At 38.9% G+C, this 15537-nt stretch overlaps 2 protein-coding genes across 2 annotated transcripts; one reads left to right on the top strand and one right to left on the bottom strand.

Annotated features, from left to right (window-relative positions):
- Positions 1-305: 305 nt before the first annotated feature.
- On the bottom strand, positions 306-7439 carry idh3g (isocitrate dehydrogenase (NAD(+)) 3 non-catalytic subunit gamma). Its single transcript, XM_037104520.1, has 13 exons — positions 7295-7439; positions 6984-7031; positions 6628-6639; positions 5455-5552; positions 5255-5370; positions 5103-5163; positions 4805-4937; positions 3075-3208; positions 2860-2962; positions 2610-2756; positions 2380-2474; positions 1735-1795; positions 306-1302 (listed from the first exon to the last, which is right to left on the bottom strand). Exons 1-13 carry the CDS (start codon positions 7430-7432, stop codon positions 1201-1203), a joined length of 1248 nt encoding a protein of 415 aa, XP_036960415.1. The 5' UTR covers positions 7433-7439; the 3' UTR covers positions 306-1200.
- Positions 7440-7605: 166 nt separating this feature from the next.
- On the top strand, positions 7606-14773 carry fam3a (FAM3 metabolism regulating signaling molecule A). Its single transcript, XM_037104521.1, has 10 exons — positions 7606-7899; positions 8357-8388; positions 8491-8598; positions 8926-8949; positions 9051-9177; positions 9530-9588; positions 9697-9747; positions 9860-9944; positions 12054-12180; positions 13473-14773. Exons 2-10 carry the CDS (start codon positions 8376-8378, stop codon positions 13569-13571), a joined length of 693 nt encoding a protein of 230 aa, XP_036960416.1. The 5' UTR covers positions 7606-7899; positions 8357-8375; the 3' UTR covers positions 13572-14773.
- The last annotated feature ends 764 nt before the right edge of the window (positions 14774-15537 follow it).

Below are 15537 nucleotides of genomic sequence, written 5' to 3'. Positions count from 1 at the left end.
GTTTTTGTTGCAGTAATAACATGCATGTGTAGCGATCCAGTGATAAATTCTGAATTTTCTCCTCGTCAGAAGGCGTATGTTTACAGAGTGCACATGCTCAGCTTGCTCATGTTACAGTCTGAAAAAGTGCTGTTGCCACCTTGTGCTGAAATGCAAAACAGCAGCTTGTCATCCAATGCGGTAAGTAAGACATTGATGGGGCGTGAAATTGTAAAACAAACGGAAGGATCAGTGAACTTTAAATCACTTAGAGGCAAGTGAGCTTTATCCCTAACAAGAGGTAAGAACTGAGCTGTGGCAAAGTATCAAGCTAAACCTTAAGGTAGAGTATTTCTTTATTGATAATATTTGTACTTATACAGTATTTATATCCAACCACATTTTCATATCAGGCTTCAAACCTTTACCTCTTGACCCATTAGACTTTAAGACAACAGTATATCCTTATGATTTGATCCAAACTTAGCTGAAAAGAATATTATGGCACAAGCATGATGGTTCTGCGTCAGCATTTAGGAGATGCACACCTCCACCAAGGATACAGCATATAGGTAATAGCTACGTCAAACTATTTTTCATAGTACAGTTGGTCTGATGTGAACACACAGGAAAGTACAGTATATAACAGGCAACTTGATATTAAAGTTACAGTGTGACAAATAGAAGTGAAGGCTTTAAATGAAAATTGCACATTTTGGTTGATCAAAAAGGCTGCGACGTAAGAGTCATCGTTCGGGAAATAAATAATGATCCCTACTGAAGAGCGTAGAGTGGACAATGTATGAACACATGAGGATATTTTGTGTACTTCTGACCCAAAAAAAGAGACACCTTTTTGTGGTTCATAACAATTTGTAAGAAAAGCGATTATTAAGCTGAGTATACCTGATGAACTCATGAAGTATAACCTCCGCTTACAGTAGGATTTATTAACTAACAGGAGTGATAATGGAATTTTATCAAAAGCAAACTGTTTAAATCAAGGTCATGATAATATGTGAAACACACAGGTGTGGATAAAAAGTCCTTTGTACAGACAAGTGGTCAGTAAGATGAGTGAATAAGACAAAAAAACTTCTGACATAAGCAAGAAGACAGACCTTATGGTAACCGACATGCATGGACATCCTCTCTCAATCCGTACACCTGTCCCAGGTACATAGAGCTGTTCAAACTAACACCTCTGATATGTGTGCGTGCTTAGAGCTCTGTTGTGAGCTGCCCTCCACTCTGGATGATCCTCATGATGGTCTGGACCACCTCTGATGTGGTGCCCTGACCCCCGATATCAGCTGTGTGCAACTGCAAGAAATAATGAAAACAAGAATCACCAAATGCCATTAAAATTTGGGATTGCATCTTATTCTATTTGTACGGGTGTTTTTCATTTTTTCTCAAGTGTCTGCACGCAAAATGTTTTTAGGTACATATTTCAGCAAACCAGGAACCGATCTGCTGCCTTGGATGGTAAGCAGACCAGGTTGCTCTAGGACTGTAATTAATGCTCATGCCACACAGTGTAAATGACATTCCATACCATGCAGCACTTCATAAGAGCTTTGTGACACTGAAAGGACACAAAGTGGCTTTGTGTGAATGTATTGTGATGCCCACTAGGATGCGTGCCAAACCTGCCACCAGGTCCTGTAAGCCTCAGTCTCATAACAATGACCAGTAAGCTTCATGGCAGAGAGGCAGGCGAAGAGAAAGGCCTTTCAGTGAAGGAAGACTTACCCTGGTTTCATTCATGGTTTTGAGGACTGCATGTCGGATCATTGTTGCGTGGTCATAAAGCCTGGAGAGGTTAAAAGAGAAAGAATCATTTACATAACTGTGATAATACAGTCAGAACCAGGGATGTAAAGTTTTTTTTTTTTTTTTTAAAGTGTATCTTTTGGCCTTTGGCTTTTAGTGACACAACAGCTGAAGAAAAGACAGATAACATGTTGAGAGAGGGGAAGTGACCCAAAATTCTAACTTATTACTGTTTTCAGTCTGTCCTAACCCTACTAACGATATAATAAAAAAAAAAGAAAGAAATTTCCCCTCAAACCCCTTTCTTCGTCACTAAAACTAGAATGTGTAGACAGCTGCCAGGTTCTGTCAACTGACTGCACTTTTCATGATGCTTTCAGTTAATTCAATTCAGTTAATTCAATTTATAAATTTGTTTCTTCTTCTTGATATTCCATAAATCATAAATTGTCCTTGATTGAATAAAACCCAGAATTCCCCCACCCCCCCCGTTTTGTCATTTGTCCTCAGCACACACACAAAAACAAAATATGAACTGTGGACTTGGAGACTCATTGCACCCCTAGTCTCAACATTACTTCTCAGATAGAAGCACAACAAGTATTTCATCTGAAAAAAGCTTACTTAAGGTGGTCCAGCATCATGCAGCTGGCCAGCAGCATGGCAGTGGGGTTTGCAATGTTCTTGCCTGCAATACTCTTCCCTGTGTTCCTTGTTGCCTGAAAGACACAGTAAGAAAGAGACCAAACTTTCAGTCACAATATACCAGACAGACATAATTTGTTTATTTTTCATTCATCAGGAAACAGAGGGGACGGTGTGTCCAACCAACTGTGAAACTGCCAAATACTCACTGTTTCAAAAACAGCGTAGGCGTTGCCATAATTAGCCCCAGGCACGAGGCCAGGACCACCCACCAGGCCTGCACACACATTGCTCACAACGTTCCCGTACAGATTGGGCATCACCATCACATCGAACTGATGGGGCTTGGACACCAGCTAAAAACACAAACAGACAAGGTGGCAGGTAAATCATTCGGGAAGGCAATATTTAGAAACTTTATCAAAGTTGAGAGGTGTGTCATCCAATTCTTTTTTTTACCTGCATGGTGGTGTTGTCCACGATCATGCTGTCAAATGTGATGTCTGGGTAACCAGAGGCCACTTCTCTGCAACACTGCAGGAACAAGCCATCACCGAGCTTCCTGTTGGAGCGGAGAGGGAACACTCAACATTTCCAGCACTAACAAACTCACAGCATTACATAAGGCTTGGGAGGCCAGGCTTGCATTATACAGTTACGTCAGAGTAACTCACATGATGTTGGCCTTGTGTACAGCAGTGACCCTACGACGGCCTTTCTCTTTGGCCAATTTGAAGGCATAGTCAGCGATCCTGAGGGAGTTGTTCCTGGTGATGATCTTGAGACTCTCCACTACACCTGATACACTCTGAAGCAAGACAGTGTAAAGGGTGATTGATACATGACAACTTAAGTTCAGGTGCTTACTGTTAATTATACAGTAACACTGTTCTGAGTCATTTGTGAAGTAGCATTCATTTGTAACTGTGCAGAAGAGTCGCATCCCTCTTCTGTGTAAATGATAATATCAGTCTGTAATTGCACATCAAGGTAGAAAGTAGGCATTTGCAAACTGTATACTGTTTTAAAAGTGTATATACAGTTACTATTACATGAAGTTTATAAATAGGCATTTATTGTGGATCTGTAATGCCTGGCAGATATCAGTCTGTTTATATAAAGGTCAGTGTCTGCACCAATACCGGTCATCTGTGGGTCAATGAATGGCAAATCACAGAAAATTAAGAACTTTTTTCCATGTCATGGATTTTCTTGGGAAAAAAAATAAAATTAAAATTTTAAAATTTCTATCAAGTTCATGGGACCATGAAAATAGCTGTATAACAAATATTTTTTTATCCATGAATTTCATAATTCTGGAGTTCCTGTAAGTGTATTTCAAGCCTCACTAATCACTTATCTCTCACTTTACTGGGTCAGAATTTGTACTGAGGAAACCCTAAAGATACTTTGAAACAGGTGGTCAAGTAAATAGTTGTTGAAGAATGTTTAACAGTAATTGAATGAATGAATATATATATTACAAATATTATTTTTTACCCAGATGAAGAATGTTGAATTTTCAAAAAATAATATCTCCACTCGTTTTCATTTTCTAGCCAATGACCAGCTGGTGAGGCTGAAAATACACACACACAAAAATAGAATTAAAAATGCATTTAGCTGCAAGGGCCAAACTTCAAAACCATAAACAACGAAAGTAGAACCATATGAAATTAGGATCCTTTTGTGAAGTTCCCACAGAATTGGACACATGACATACTGGCCAGTGCAATTACAATGAGTTGTGCCCTTGAGACTGCAAAAAGTAGCAGACAGGGATTGTTTAAGGTCAGTGCTGAATGATGTGCCAATAATGTCCTCCTCCTGCAGCTGCTGGCCCAGAGGGACTGGGCAGTGTTTTCTCAGTATGACTGTGTGGACAGAGTACTTTAAAAACTGGAAGAAACAGTGATAAAAATGGTTTTGCGTTACCAGGTGGGACTATAAGAAATGAGAGCAAAGCCAAAATCCTTCACATCATTCTTAGAAATACAGCCTGAAGCTAAGATCTTAATTCCTAGAAATCACATAAAAAGACCAAAAAAAAAATCTTCCCAATTGTGTGATAAAAATCTGCCTGCCAGATATTCAAGGAAAGCATAAAATGCTGACAATGAAGCACAAATTGTCTAACTTAGCGTCTAGTGAATTCAATAGAAGTTTTCACATTTTTTCAAGAAAATCCTGGACATGAACTGGGATTTCCTAGGTGAAATGCTACGGACTAATTATACGATAAATAAACGCTGTACGTTAAAAGATGGGATCTTGGGTACTTCACTCCCACTTTAAAAGAGAAGAAAAGAAGTTCTGAAGAAAGAGAGGCATGAAGAGAAAAGAGGTCTTTGAGGCGGAATGTGTCTCAGCAGACAATAGAACTGATTATGTTGTGCTGTCTGACCTCGTGCTCCAGATTGCTGTACTCTCCCTCTGTGTTCTCTCTGATGATCATGATGTCAATGTTCTTGTGGCGAGTCTGAACTCCAGGAAGGGACTGGCAGTGCATCACATTCGCATAGAGGTCTAAGCTTGTGCTTTTGATACACACACGGAACAGGAAAGGAGGGGACGGGGTCAGGAAAAACAATGGGTCAACTGACAATTCCAGACACAAAGGGTCATATTATGTAAGAAATGTAAGCTATGTGAGGAAAGAGAGGCCTCATCAAAGAAACTGAATATTTCATTATGACTCTTACCGGAGGAGATTGTTCCTGGATTTGACAGATGGCGCCATGGTGTGTTTGGTTTCTATGTTACCTGTCAGGAGTAAGTTACATTTTGGTGTCATAGTCTTATTTTAAAACTAATTATGCTCAGCTTTTCATATTTGCTTCATATATTTGCTTACCTTTGAGAGCAATTCCATTACGACGGATGGCAGTGATGGCATTATTCATGTCATCATCAGTCTCCAGAGCAGAGTTGACATTCACCACCTCAAAGTCCACCGGAACACAACTGAACCTACAGCATGAATACAAACCACATGATGAGGCATCAATCTGTAGTCAGCACTACGAACAAGGTTTAGTTTTAAGTTTAACCAACCTGAAAACCTCTCTGACATGGTTCAGCAGCTCTGGACCGATTCCATCTCCAGGTATGAGGGTCACAGTGTGTCTGCCTCCATACTTTGCCGGAGGCGGCTGTAACAGTGGCATTTATATATAAATAACAATACTGAACTTCAAGAAAAACAGTGGGGGCACTGCAAGATTTAACCCCACTACAAATCACCTGTGTGTTTGACATTCAGATTATCTGCCAATACTGGTCATTGATTTATCGATATTTGCCTTATGTTGTCTGGTACATCCCAAATATTGACTAATTAACTTTTCTGAGGGGTAATTTATAATAATTAAATTCACAGTGAAATTTACAGTTTCAGTGCACTGATGTAATTTTAGACAGTAAAGTTTATTGTTAAACTGTAAAACACCTTACCTCCATTACTTATCTTTGTCACAAGTGTTGATATTTATCAATATATTCATACAGGAATATTTTTCTCCTTAATATTAGTATATCGGCCCCTAAAATAGAGTCACAGTCGGGCTTTTAGTTTGATTATGTATCCAAAAAAATTATGAAACTCAAAATCTCCCAATCAGAAGATGAACAAAATTGGACATGTGAGTTTAGTAGATTTAACTGACATAAAACAGATTTCCAAAATGGCCTCTAGTGGCCATCACATAATAAGAATTAATAATATGGACTACTGTAAAGTAAGATTTTTTTCATTGGACATTTTCTGAATAAATTCATATTTTATATCAAGGTGAAATGAAAAAATATATATTGTCAGCCTGGAAGGTAGGAAATCTTCATAAAACATTTGGAATTGTTTGGTATATCTTGACAAAACAAATAAGCTTTAGTTACTGGGCTAGAAAATGCAAAGTCCCCAGTACAGGTCTATGAGGGCAAGGCAACAAGGAGGTATGTAGGTTTGTGAGGGTAATGTTAAGTAGAATAATTTGATGGTGTTATTTAGTGTGTTTTACTAATTATTTTTGTTGGACATGTGTTATGACATGAGCTTACTGGTACTGTGATGCATACTTATATTAACATATTAATAGCAGGTTTTCTGGTATGTTGTAAAGGGTTTTGTTGTTCCACACCACACAGGAGGAGAGGTAATATTGTTTCTTGTATGTGAATTGTGAAGCGATGCACTGTAGTTCAGAAAAGATATCAGAGTACAATACTTACTATATTTTCTCTCTGTTGTTGAAGATGGACAGCAAGGAAAAGCAGAAAGACAAGACTGAGTTTGACAGCTTCATCCAGGCAAGTGAGTACAGATGTGAGTACAGTTTTCCTCCCCCAAGAGTGCGAAAATATAGATACAGTAAACAGCAGTCTCAGATAAGTAACGTTAGGCAGCCACTGCCAAGAGTGCCCAAAAGCCACAAAGCCTGCAAATGAACAGTTTATGATAAGCAGTGATTTATGTCATTACTAGTACCATTTCTTAACTAATTCAGTGTCACAATATAAAATCCTCAAAACCACATCTACTTATTCTGATGATCTTGAAACCCACAGAGAAAATCCGACTGACTTACTGCAAGTAAGGTCTTATTCCTGTGACTCGTCAGAGTTGTTCCAAATACCTGAAATACAAAATAAACGTATAGTTTAGAATGTGTTTGTGAATGGATTTAATAACCAGAGGAGTTCAACTTTAAAACAGCCAACTTCATCTCATTATATCCCTGTCCACAGTTAGGAGGTGGAAGAAGCCTGCTAGCTTGTCAGTTCATCTGTATGATAATAAGCATATGACCTTGTGCTCAGATAATATAATATACTTTAATACGGAGCCACACAACAACGACCACAAGCGACGTGACAAAAGCGGCGTGTCTTGTCTTACTTTAACCGTATTCCCAAGGCGTCCACCCCAGAAGGGATTTATGATTTTAGACATCGAGAGCACAGCACTGTGGGCAGCCATCTTGATGGTGAAGCAAGTGGTCGCGTGCACGAGGAGGAGCGGTTGTGCTCGCTCCATCTATATATTTTTTATTTATTATTTATATTTTTGCCAGTTGAAATATTTATTTAATCATTAATGGATTCATGGGTTTCGTGGCAATTCCAAGGAAAAACAGATGTGATGTATTTTATACATTTCTCCGTAATAGAAATAAACGTGAGATAATCACGTGATCATCCCCGCGCAGACTCAGTAGGCACAGACTGGGGGTTGGTAATATATCCGGAAGACAGGTGGGATAAGCCGAAAATTTTCCATGCTTGTTTGAAGCGGAATACTAAGAGTTTTGCAAATGGTCGACTGAGCATTTGGCTTCAGTATGTCTTCTCATTAAAAGCTGCTTTGTACCAGGAGAGCCTCCATGAGGAAACAGCGCAAGAAATAGTCAGAAGTCCCGGGTGGCAAGAGCAACAGCTCTTCTTTACCGTTCAATTACATCATAGCAAAGGGGCAAGAAAAGGCAATACTCGCCTGAAACCACGGTAAGACAGGCTCATTTTAAGTACACACAAGTGTTAGAATATATCGCCAAAGCAGCTGTCCTTGTTATCTTGTCTTTGCAGCTGTTTAGTTTCACGTCTTCTTGTCAGACGTCATGTCTGCAGAGCCATCTTACTCGACCACTGTAACAAACTCAAAGCTTTGTGTTTAAGATGTCGTCCTAAACTTTGAATGAAAGGAGCCCAAAGTCATTGTGTTGCCAACTTATGGATTTTAGTGGTAAAATGTATTGTTCACAGGTTTTTTTGTGTGTGTGTGTGTGTGTGTGTGTGTGTGTGTGTGTGTGTGTGTGTGTGAAAGAATGCCCACACCCATTAAATGTTCTTTATTATGGTGTTTATATTTAACGTCAGTTATTATAAATGCAAAATTAAAATGCAAAAACTAGACTGAACTTCAAACCCCCCTAATGTGGCTTTATTATTGGTCTCTCTCCAGGTTTATGACACTGTGAATCATGAGATTAACAGGTTGGTTATATATATGAGTCCATATTTTTTACATCCCAGTGTGAGTTTGCAAGTGGTATCATGTGTCTTGAGTGAACTGTCTTGTCCTGTTTCTCTGGGCAGGCCCTCTTAGAGCTGTGGCTGTGCTGCTGTTAGTAGGGCTCACTTGGCTGCTAGCAAACACTTTATTTGGAGGGGAAAGTGGTTCTTCCGTGCGGCATTTCTTCAGTGGTAAGAAAAATAGTTCTGGAGTCATTAATTCATTTGGTGACAGACAGAAAATTACTGTGTGTGTGTTCGAGGAGTTGGGGAGTTTCTCTGTTTTTATATAACTGAAAATGTATTATCTTTAGGTCCTTTACTGTTTGTCGAGCAAAACAAGCAATTATAAGGCACTGCAAAGGGCTGTGGGAGACAGTAATGACATTTTTGAGAAAAATGACAGATTAAAGACATGTTGCTGGTTCAGTCATGATTGATGGATCACCAGTGTGTACAATGATCAAACAAAGAGATTATGTCATGGCATTAATGCTGTGTTTTGGGTTTTTTTTTAAGGTGCAAGTGAGGAGCCAACACCTGGTAAGTAGAGGAAACTGTATATAATGACTAATGTTCCTGTCAAATATCATTCACGATAGTGCTGAATCCTTATTACCGCTAACTAATGTATTGTATTTTAGCTGAATCCCGCCCTCGGAAGTATAAATGTGGACTCTCAGCTCCGTGTCCCCCAAAACATTTGGCTTTCCGTCTGGTGTCTGGTGCTGCCAATGTCATTGGACCCAAAATCTGCCTGGAGGACAAGATGTGAGATTCAGTGCTTTCCAATTCCTTTCATCTATGTCTTTGTCTCCTGTGCTGTCTCTTTTCTTTCTTTTTTTTTGTTTGGGTTTCACGCTCTGTTCTTTTTTCCCTTTTTGCTGTCACAACCAGGCCTCCGAGTCTGTCTGTGGAGCTGAATGCAAGTATTCTTTTCATTCTGTCTGTCCCCCATTTCTTTGTTTTTTGTCCGTAGTCTTGGTCCTGTTCTATATGTTGTTGTTTTAAGTGCCAGGTAGCGTGTATGTTTGGAGCTTAATTTGTTGCTGCAAGAGGCAAAGAAGTGTTCTTCTAGAGTGTTTCAGTGAATGCTTCAACCTCTTGTGTTTCTGTCTCACAGGTTGGTGAGTAGTGTGAAGAACAACGTTGGCAGAGGACTAAACATAGCTTTGGTAAATGGTAAGAGTGTCATCTTCCACCTTTTAACCTGTCTGTGCTGCAGTCATATATAAAGCTCTTGGTAACTGATGTTATTTTCAACATCTGACTGGTGTTTCTTTGCTCCAGGGGTGACAGGAGAGCTCTTGGACACAAAGAACTTTGACATGTGGGCAGGAGGTAATAAAAACCAGACACTAATGTAGACTATGTATTTCCCATCTGGTACATCTGGCTTGGTATAACTAAGCTATAATCCACAGTGCATAGCTCATTTGATGTTTGTTCTCAGATGTTTCTGACCTGTTGAAGTTTCTCCGGCCGATCCATGAAGGAACACTTGTGTTTGTTGCCTCCTATGATGATCCAGCTACAAAGTAAGAACACCCCTCTCTTTTTTTTTAGTTAAAGAATAAAATATTCAGGGGGCACTGCTACAGAGGATTGCATTTTGGGACAACCAGTTTTATAAACCATCAGCTGATATATGAGTAATTCACTTGCTATCACCTTTCATAGCACATTTTAACTTTAGTTACTCCACATGTGTAAGAATCAGTAAACATATTAATTTATTGAATCGTCTTCAAATTCTCACATGTGATTTAAAAAAACGTTTTTGCACCAACTTTTAGGAGTTACACCAGCAGTTATGAGATTATTTAACTATCTACTATTTTCCACCTCAGACTATTAGCCAAAGTTAAGCCATATCTGGCCCACAGAAACAGTCATACATGCGTTTGTAACAACTCTGCTTGATTAATGCAACTCTTTGTATGTGGGTTTGAATCAGTCGTCTCTTCATAGATTACAGCAAAGTGCTGCTGCTGCTTGGCTTTTAACCAAGATCAGGAAACATGAGCAACATGAGCAGGAAACACCACTCCAGTTTTAGCCTCACTCCACTTGCTTCCTGTCTGCTTCAGGATTGATTTCAAGGTTTTATTGTTTGTTTTTTAAAGTTTTAAGTAGCTTTGCACCTTCTTATTTAAGTTAGCTCCTACTGGCTCACTCTGCAGTTAAAGCTGTGAGGTCGTCCTATCAGATATTTCTGAACGTTCCCAGAGCCAAACTCCAAAGCAGAGGTGGTCAAGCGTTTTAAGTGACTGCTCCTAAGTTATGGGCTGGCTTAAAATTAAATCTGAACATCTTGCCTCAACATACTTTTGTTTTGTGTGCCCTGTTGGTTTGATGTTTTATTTGCATGTTGTTGATTCTTGAGCCTGTGAAGTACTTTTGTCAACTTTTGGTTTTGGTTTGAATGTGCTATAGAAACAAATTTGACCTTGACCCTCCGGGCCTCCCTGGAAAACCACTTCTCCAAAACACATAAAGGCACACTGCGCGAGTACACTGAGTGCTCCATAGCTCTCGCTGGTTCGCTGGGAGATATGTGTGAGCAGTGAGTGAGCCACTTTCAATAATCAATCTGGCTTTTTTTTCTATTAAATACATAAATAAACAACTCTATTATGTGAAGGAGTGGAAGTTGCTCATTACAGCTACTCAAATTACTGTGTTCAGTCTTTTATGAGTATTGTCAGAGGTGGATTTGACCACTGAGGGAACAGAGAAGGAGTTGTGAGCAATTTAGAGGGAAGATTTTGAGAAACAGAAACCCCTATGATTGAACTCCTGCTATTGTTATAGTGCTTTGTGCTGACATTACTCACTGCTGTCGAGCTAGCATGTTAGGATTTGGACATTCTTGGTGTAATTTGATGCTATTCTTGTGTGACTAGCACACTAAATAGCACTAGCAATATATCCGCCTAGCCTCGGCAGTGACTCTGGTCATGAACAGTGAGTGAATGGGCAGGGATGTTGGTAGACAGTCAGGAAGGCAGTCCAGTCATTATGCTCAACTTGAACGAAATGAATGAATAAGCTTATCAGAGGCCTGCAGCAGACACAGGCATGTTTTTTTATTTTATTTTTTTTGTTTGTCAGAGAATTTTGTTCATAGAGTGCTTTCAGGATGTTATGAGTTTTTATACAGGCAATGCTTCTAGAATAATTGATGAACCTTGCTTTGATAACACCATATTAAATCAAATCAGTTTATGAGAAATAAAATCTATTTGTTTTGACCATATGACAAATCAGTCACTGCAAGATATTCTATCATTGTAATAAATTGAAATTATATTTGACAGCTGGTTCATTTGTTATTGAAGCCTTGCTGCATTTCCACTAAGAGCATGGGCATGATCATAAATCCCTCCCTGTTACCATCAACAGCATTATGGTTTGTCACGGTTACAAAGTGGCTAAACCTCCTTGTTGATCCAGAAAATGCCGTTGAGATGTTGTTAAAGCCCAGGGGATGCTCAGTGAGAAATGGTAATGGCCTGCATGTAATTTCAATAAAAATCTAACCGAGGTTAAGCACATGCATTAACCTATAACCCTCTTGTTTAGTATACTAGCCAATCCATTTAAATAACATTAACCTGCTTCCTTATGCTCACTTCTGGTGACAGAATGAACGACGAGTCCCGGCGACTGTTTGAGGAGCTTGGGAGCACAGCGGTGAAGGAGCTGGCCTTTCGAGACAGCTGGGTGTTTGTTGGAGCTAAGGGCATTGAGAATAAGAGTCCCTTTGAGCAGGTATGTTACTGTTTCTAGTAAAGCTGAATAGTGGCTAAGAATTTATCTACAGTTTACTGCTTACAGATGCGGTGTAAAAACAAAAAATATTTTTAAAAAAGGCATCCTCCCTGTTACATCATATAAAGTGCAGTGCAAAAAGATTCACCTGGTAATATTATGAAGACTTGCTGTTTACAGTTTGAATGATATCATGGTAGATGCAGTTACTTGATATCCAATAGATAAAGGAGAGGACACACCCACAGTATTTACTGTCCACACCAAGAACGATCACTGTAACAGTATCTATAACAATAACGATGTGAGCATCCACACTGATGGACAACTTTCTGTAAATTGTATTCATGCCTTTGGCCCAGCCAAGGATGGGAATTAATGGGCTACGTAGAGGCCAGCCTGCAGATGGTTGCCTCTGCTGAGCTTACCCACCTTTTAGAAATCCAACAGGGTTTACTCACTGAGACATACTCCAATTACTGGGTGTGTTAGCATTAGCAAATGTGTCAAACATTTCAGTTTCAGACCGTGGCAAAGTGATTCATACCAGTCTAGACTTCAGTTTGCATGTTGATTTTCAAACAGGATTTTCCCCCATTATAAAAACTACAGAATGCAGTTTTATTAAGCTTTTCTACAAAGAGTTATTGGATCAGAAAGGAAATAAGTAGTATCTGGGAGGAGATATCATGGATCTGGAAAACACATAAGGTGATCATGATGAATTTCCTTTTATATGGGGTTAATCATAGGTGTCCTCATGAGTGACTTGAAAAAGCCTTAATTCTGTGTTTTTGCGTCTTAACAAAATGTTATGTAAAGTGATTCGAGTAGGGTTTTTTTTGCCATTTTATTAGTTGTATTCATAGATTTGAATAATATTGTGAATTGCAGGATAATCATGAAATAACATGTTTATACTGCACAAGACTAAGTTACAATCCTGGCCATAGATGTTGCTGATTTTCCTTTTCAAGCTTGTGCATTTTTTTTTTTAATATTATGTTGCATGGTAATGCGATTTTACAAAAAAAAGGGCGGTTTGGAAACTTATAGGGTTTGACACATTAATGGGCTCATATGAAAGATAGAAAATTATGAGTCTCATAACTTGTAGTGTACTTTGGAAAGCTTCTATTGCCCTTTACCCATACAAACGATCTATGACCATGAAAGGTGAATTTTTTTTTGTTCAGCTCTCTGTGCATAGTAGCTGCTTGATGATGAATACAGAGAAGCTGATCCCTGTGCTGTTTTTTTCAGTTCTGTTTGTCTGTGCTTGTTCCCATTAGCGCATGAAGAACAGTAAGAGCAGCAACAAGTATGAAGGTTGGCCTGAGTCTCTGGAGATGGATGGCTGTATTCCCCTTCGGGCACCACTGGAAGGATAACTGTGCCTGATACTCTCTCACATACAGTACAGTAACACTTGGAATGGCAGCAGTGGGAAAGACTTTTAAAGAGCTGCTGAAGGAGCAAAAACATACAAGATCTTAACCACAAAAAAACTCTTTTATCTCCCCCCCTCGTGGCATAAGCCTAAGCTGACTGTAAAGATTGAACAGGGACTTGATTTATTTAAAATTGCTGGAACCTGTCGAGGATTTGTCAAATAAGCATTGTGAGCCGCCTTCGCGCTGAAATAATGTTTTTAGGGACATGGAAAATGTTTGTTTGGTTCAGGGGAACTTGAGAGGCCAAATGTTTGACAACCAAAGTGTAACAGCGACTTGTGAATGACTACAGCTGGAGTAGGTCTTCCAAAGCCATTGTCGGAAAAGGATGTATTTCCTCCCCGTGAGCCTGCCTGTAGGGTGTCAATTTTCTTGAGCAACAGGAATATGAGGCGTCGGCTACTTGCACGACATTGGATGTTGAGCAGGCAAACAACAGACCAAAAAAAAAAAAAAAAAAAAAACAGTTGGGCAGGATGTTACAGAATGTAATTGGTTTCACACTAGGGCTTTGGGAAACCTAATCCACGTCAGCATAGGAAAAATATCTGAGGTACGTTAGTAGTTTAAATACCCTATTAATCACGAGGTCTGTGGGCAGATTTTATATTTAAATGCGTTTAATATATTTTCATTGTGTGGTATATATTTCTGTGAAATTGTCATGCTTAGTGTTCGCTGCCATTGTTTCCTTTGAACTTGATGCACTCCGATTATTGCTTGCCACATGTTTACATTTCTTTAGTTGAATCTGGCCTAGAGCTTTTTCCGTTGATGATGCTATTTATTTTATATCTCACTCATAGTGTGGATTCACTAAAACACCCACTGTGTTTTCAATGTTTTTTTTTTTCTCAGGCCTGCAAGCATCTTTCACTGAGTGCTTTGTTTTAAGGAATCAACCTACAAGTGTGTGGTTATGTGTATTTTTTTTTTTTTTTACTCTAAACGTTGAGTGTGTGTGTCTTCTTACAAATCTCACATCTAGGAAATGCATAAAAATAAAAACATTATTTTATATGTATGTTAGAAATCCATTTTAGCTTTTTTTTTTTTCTTCAAGTGTAAAGATTTTTCTACAAGGCATTAGAGTCTTTATATTGTGACAAGAATGCTAATAAATAAAAATCCAAACTCTACAGGGGTATTTTCTTAACTCCATGCTTCCTTCTGATGAAGTCAACTTGCCTACTTGAAGAAATGCACCAGAGGGCGACAAAAGTCCAAGTCTCACTGGGGTTACTCAGTTCATCCTGCTCAAGGCATTTGCTTCACTTAGCAGATGTCGTGGTGGGATAAACACTGCGGACCGAAGGTGGAAGATTTCAGGTCCGACGGTGAATTCAGCCACAGCAGAGAATCTAGTTGAAGGTTGAATCGACGGTCTGTAACGTAATGATGACAACCACGATCAGTGTCATTGTTCCGTTGAGATGTGTTATGGGTCCTTCAGGTGTCGTTAGAAAAAGTCGGGAATTCGTGGAGTTTTTGTATATATATTTTGAATGCGTCCAGTGTAGTTAAAGCTGCACCGTGTGGAATACAATAACTGAATAAATATACCAACCTCAGTGGATACAATAATATCCTTTCTAGTTTCAAACAGTCTTCCAGGTACCTTGTTTTCCTCTGAGAACAGCTTGTTTATTCAGTTGTAGAAAAATAAGTTACTTAAATATCATTTATAATTACATCATTAATATTGGCAACATTAAAATTTTGAGTTTGAATTTCCTCTCCAAATCTATATAGTGCACCTTAATGGGTTATGTGACGGTTATTGATGTAGAATATTGATTTAGTTTAATGCTAAGATTAATATCTAGGCTCCACCATCATCATAAGTGCTATTATGTGGGCCTACTTTCATATTCAATTAAATTTAAAGATGAGATCCACATCA

The sequence above is a fragment of the Acanthopagrus latus genome, chromosome 7 (assembly GCF_904848185.1).
Source record: "Acanthopagrus latus isolate v.2019 chromosome 7, fAcaLat1.1, whole genome shotgun sequence".
NCBI lineage: Eukaryota > Metazoa > Chordata > Actinopteri > Spariformes > Sparidae > Acanthopagrus > Acanthopagrus latus.
This window is presented reverse-complemented; position numbering and strand designations above follow the sequence as displayed.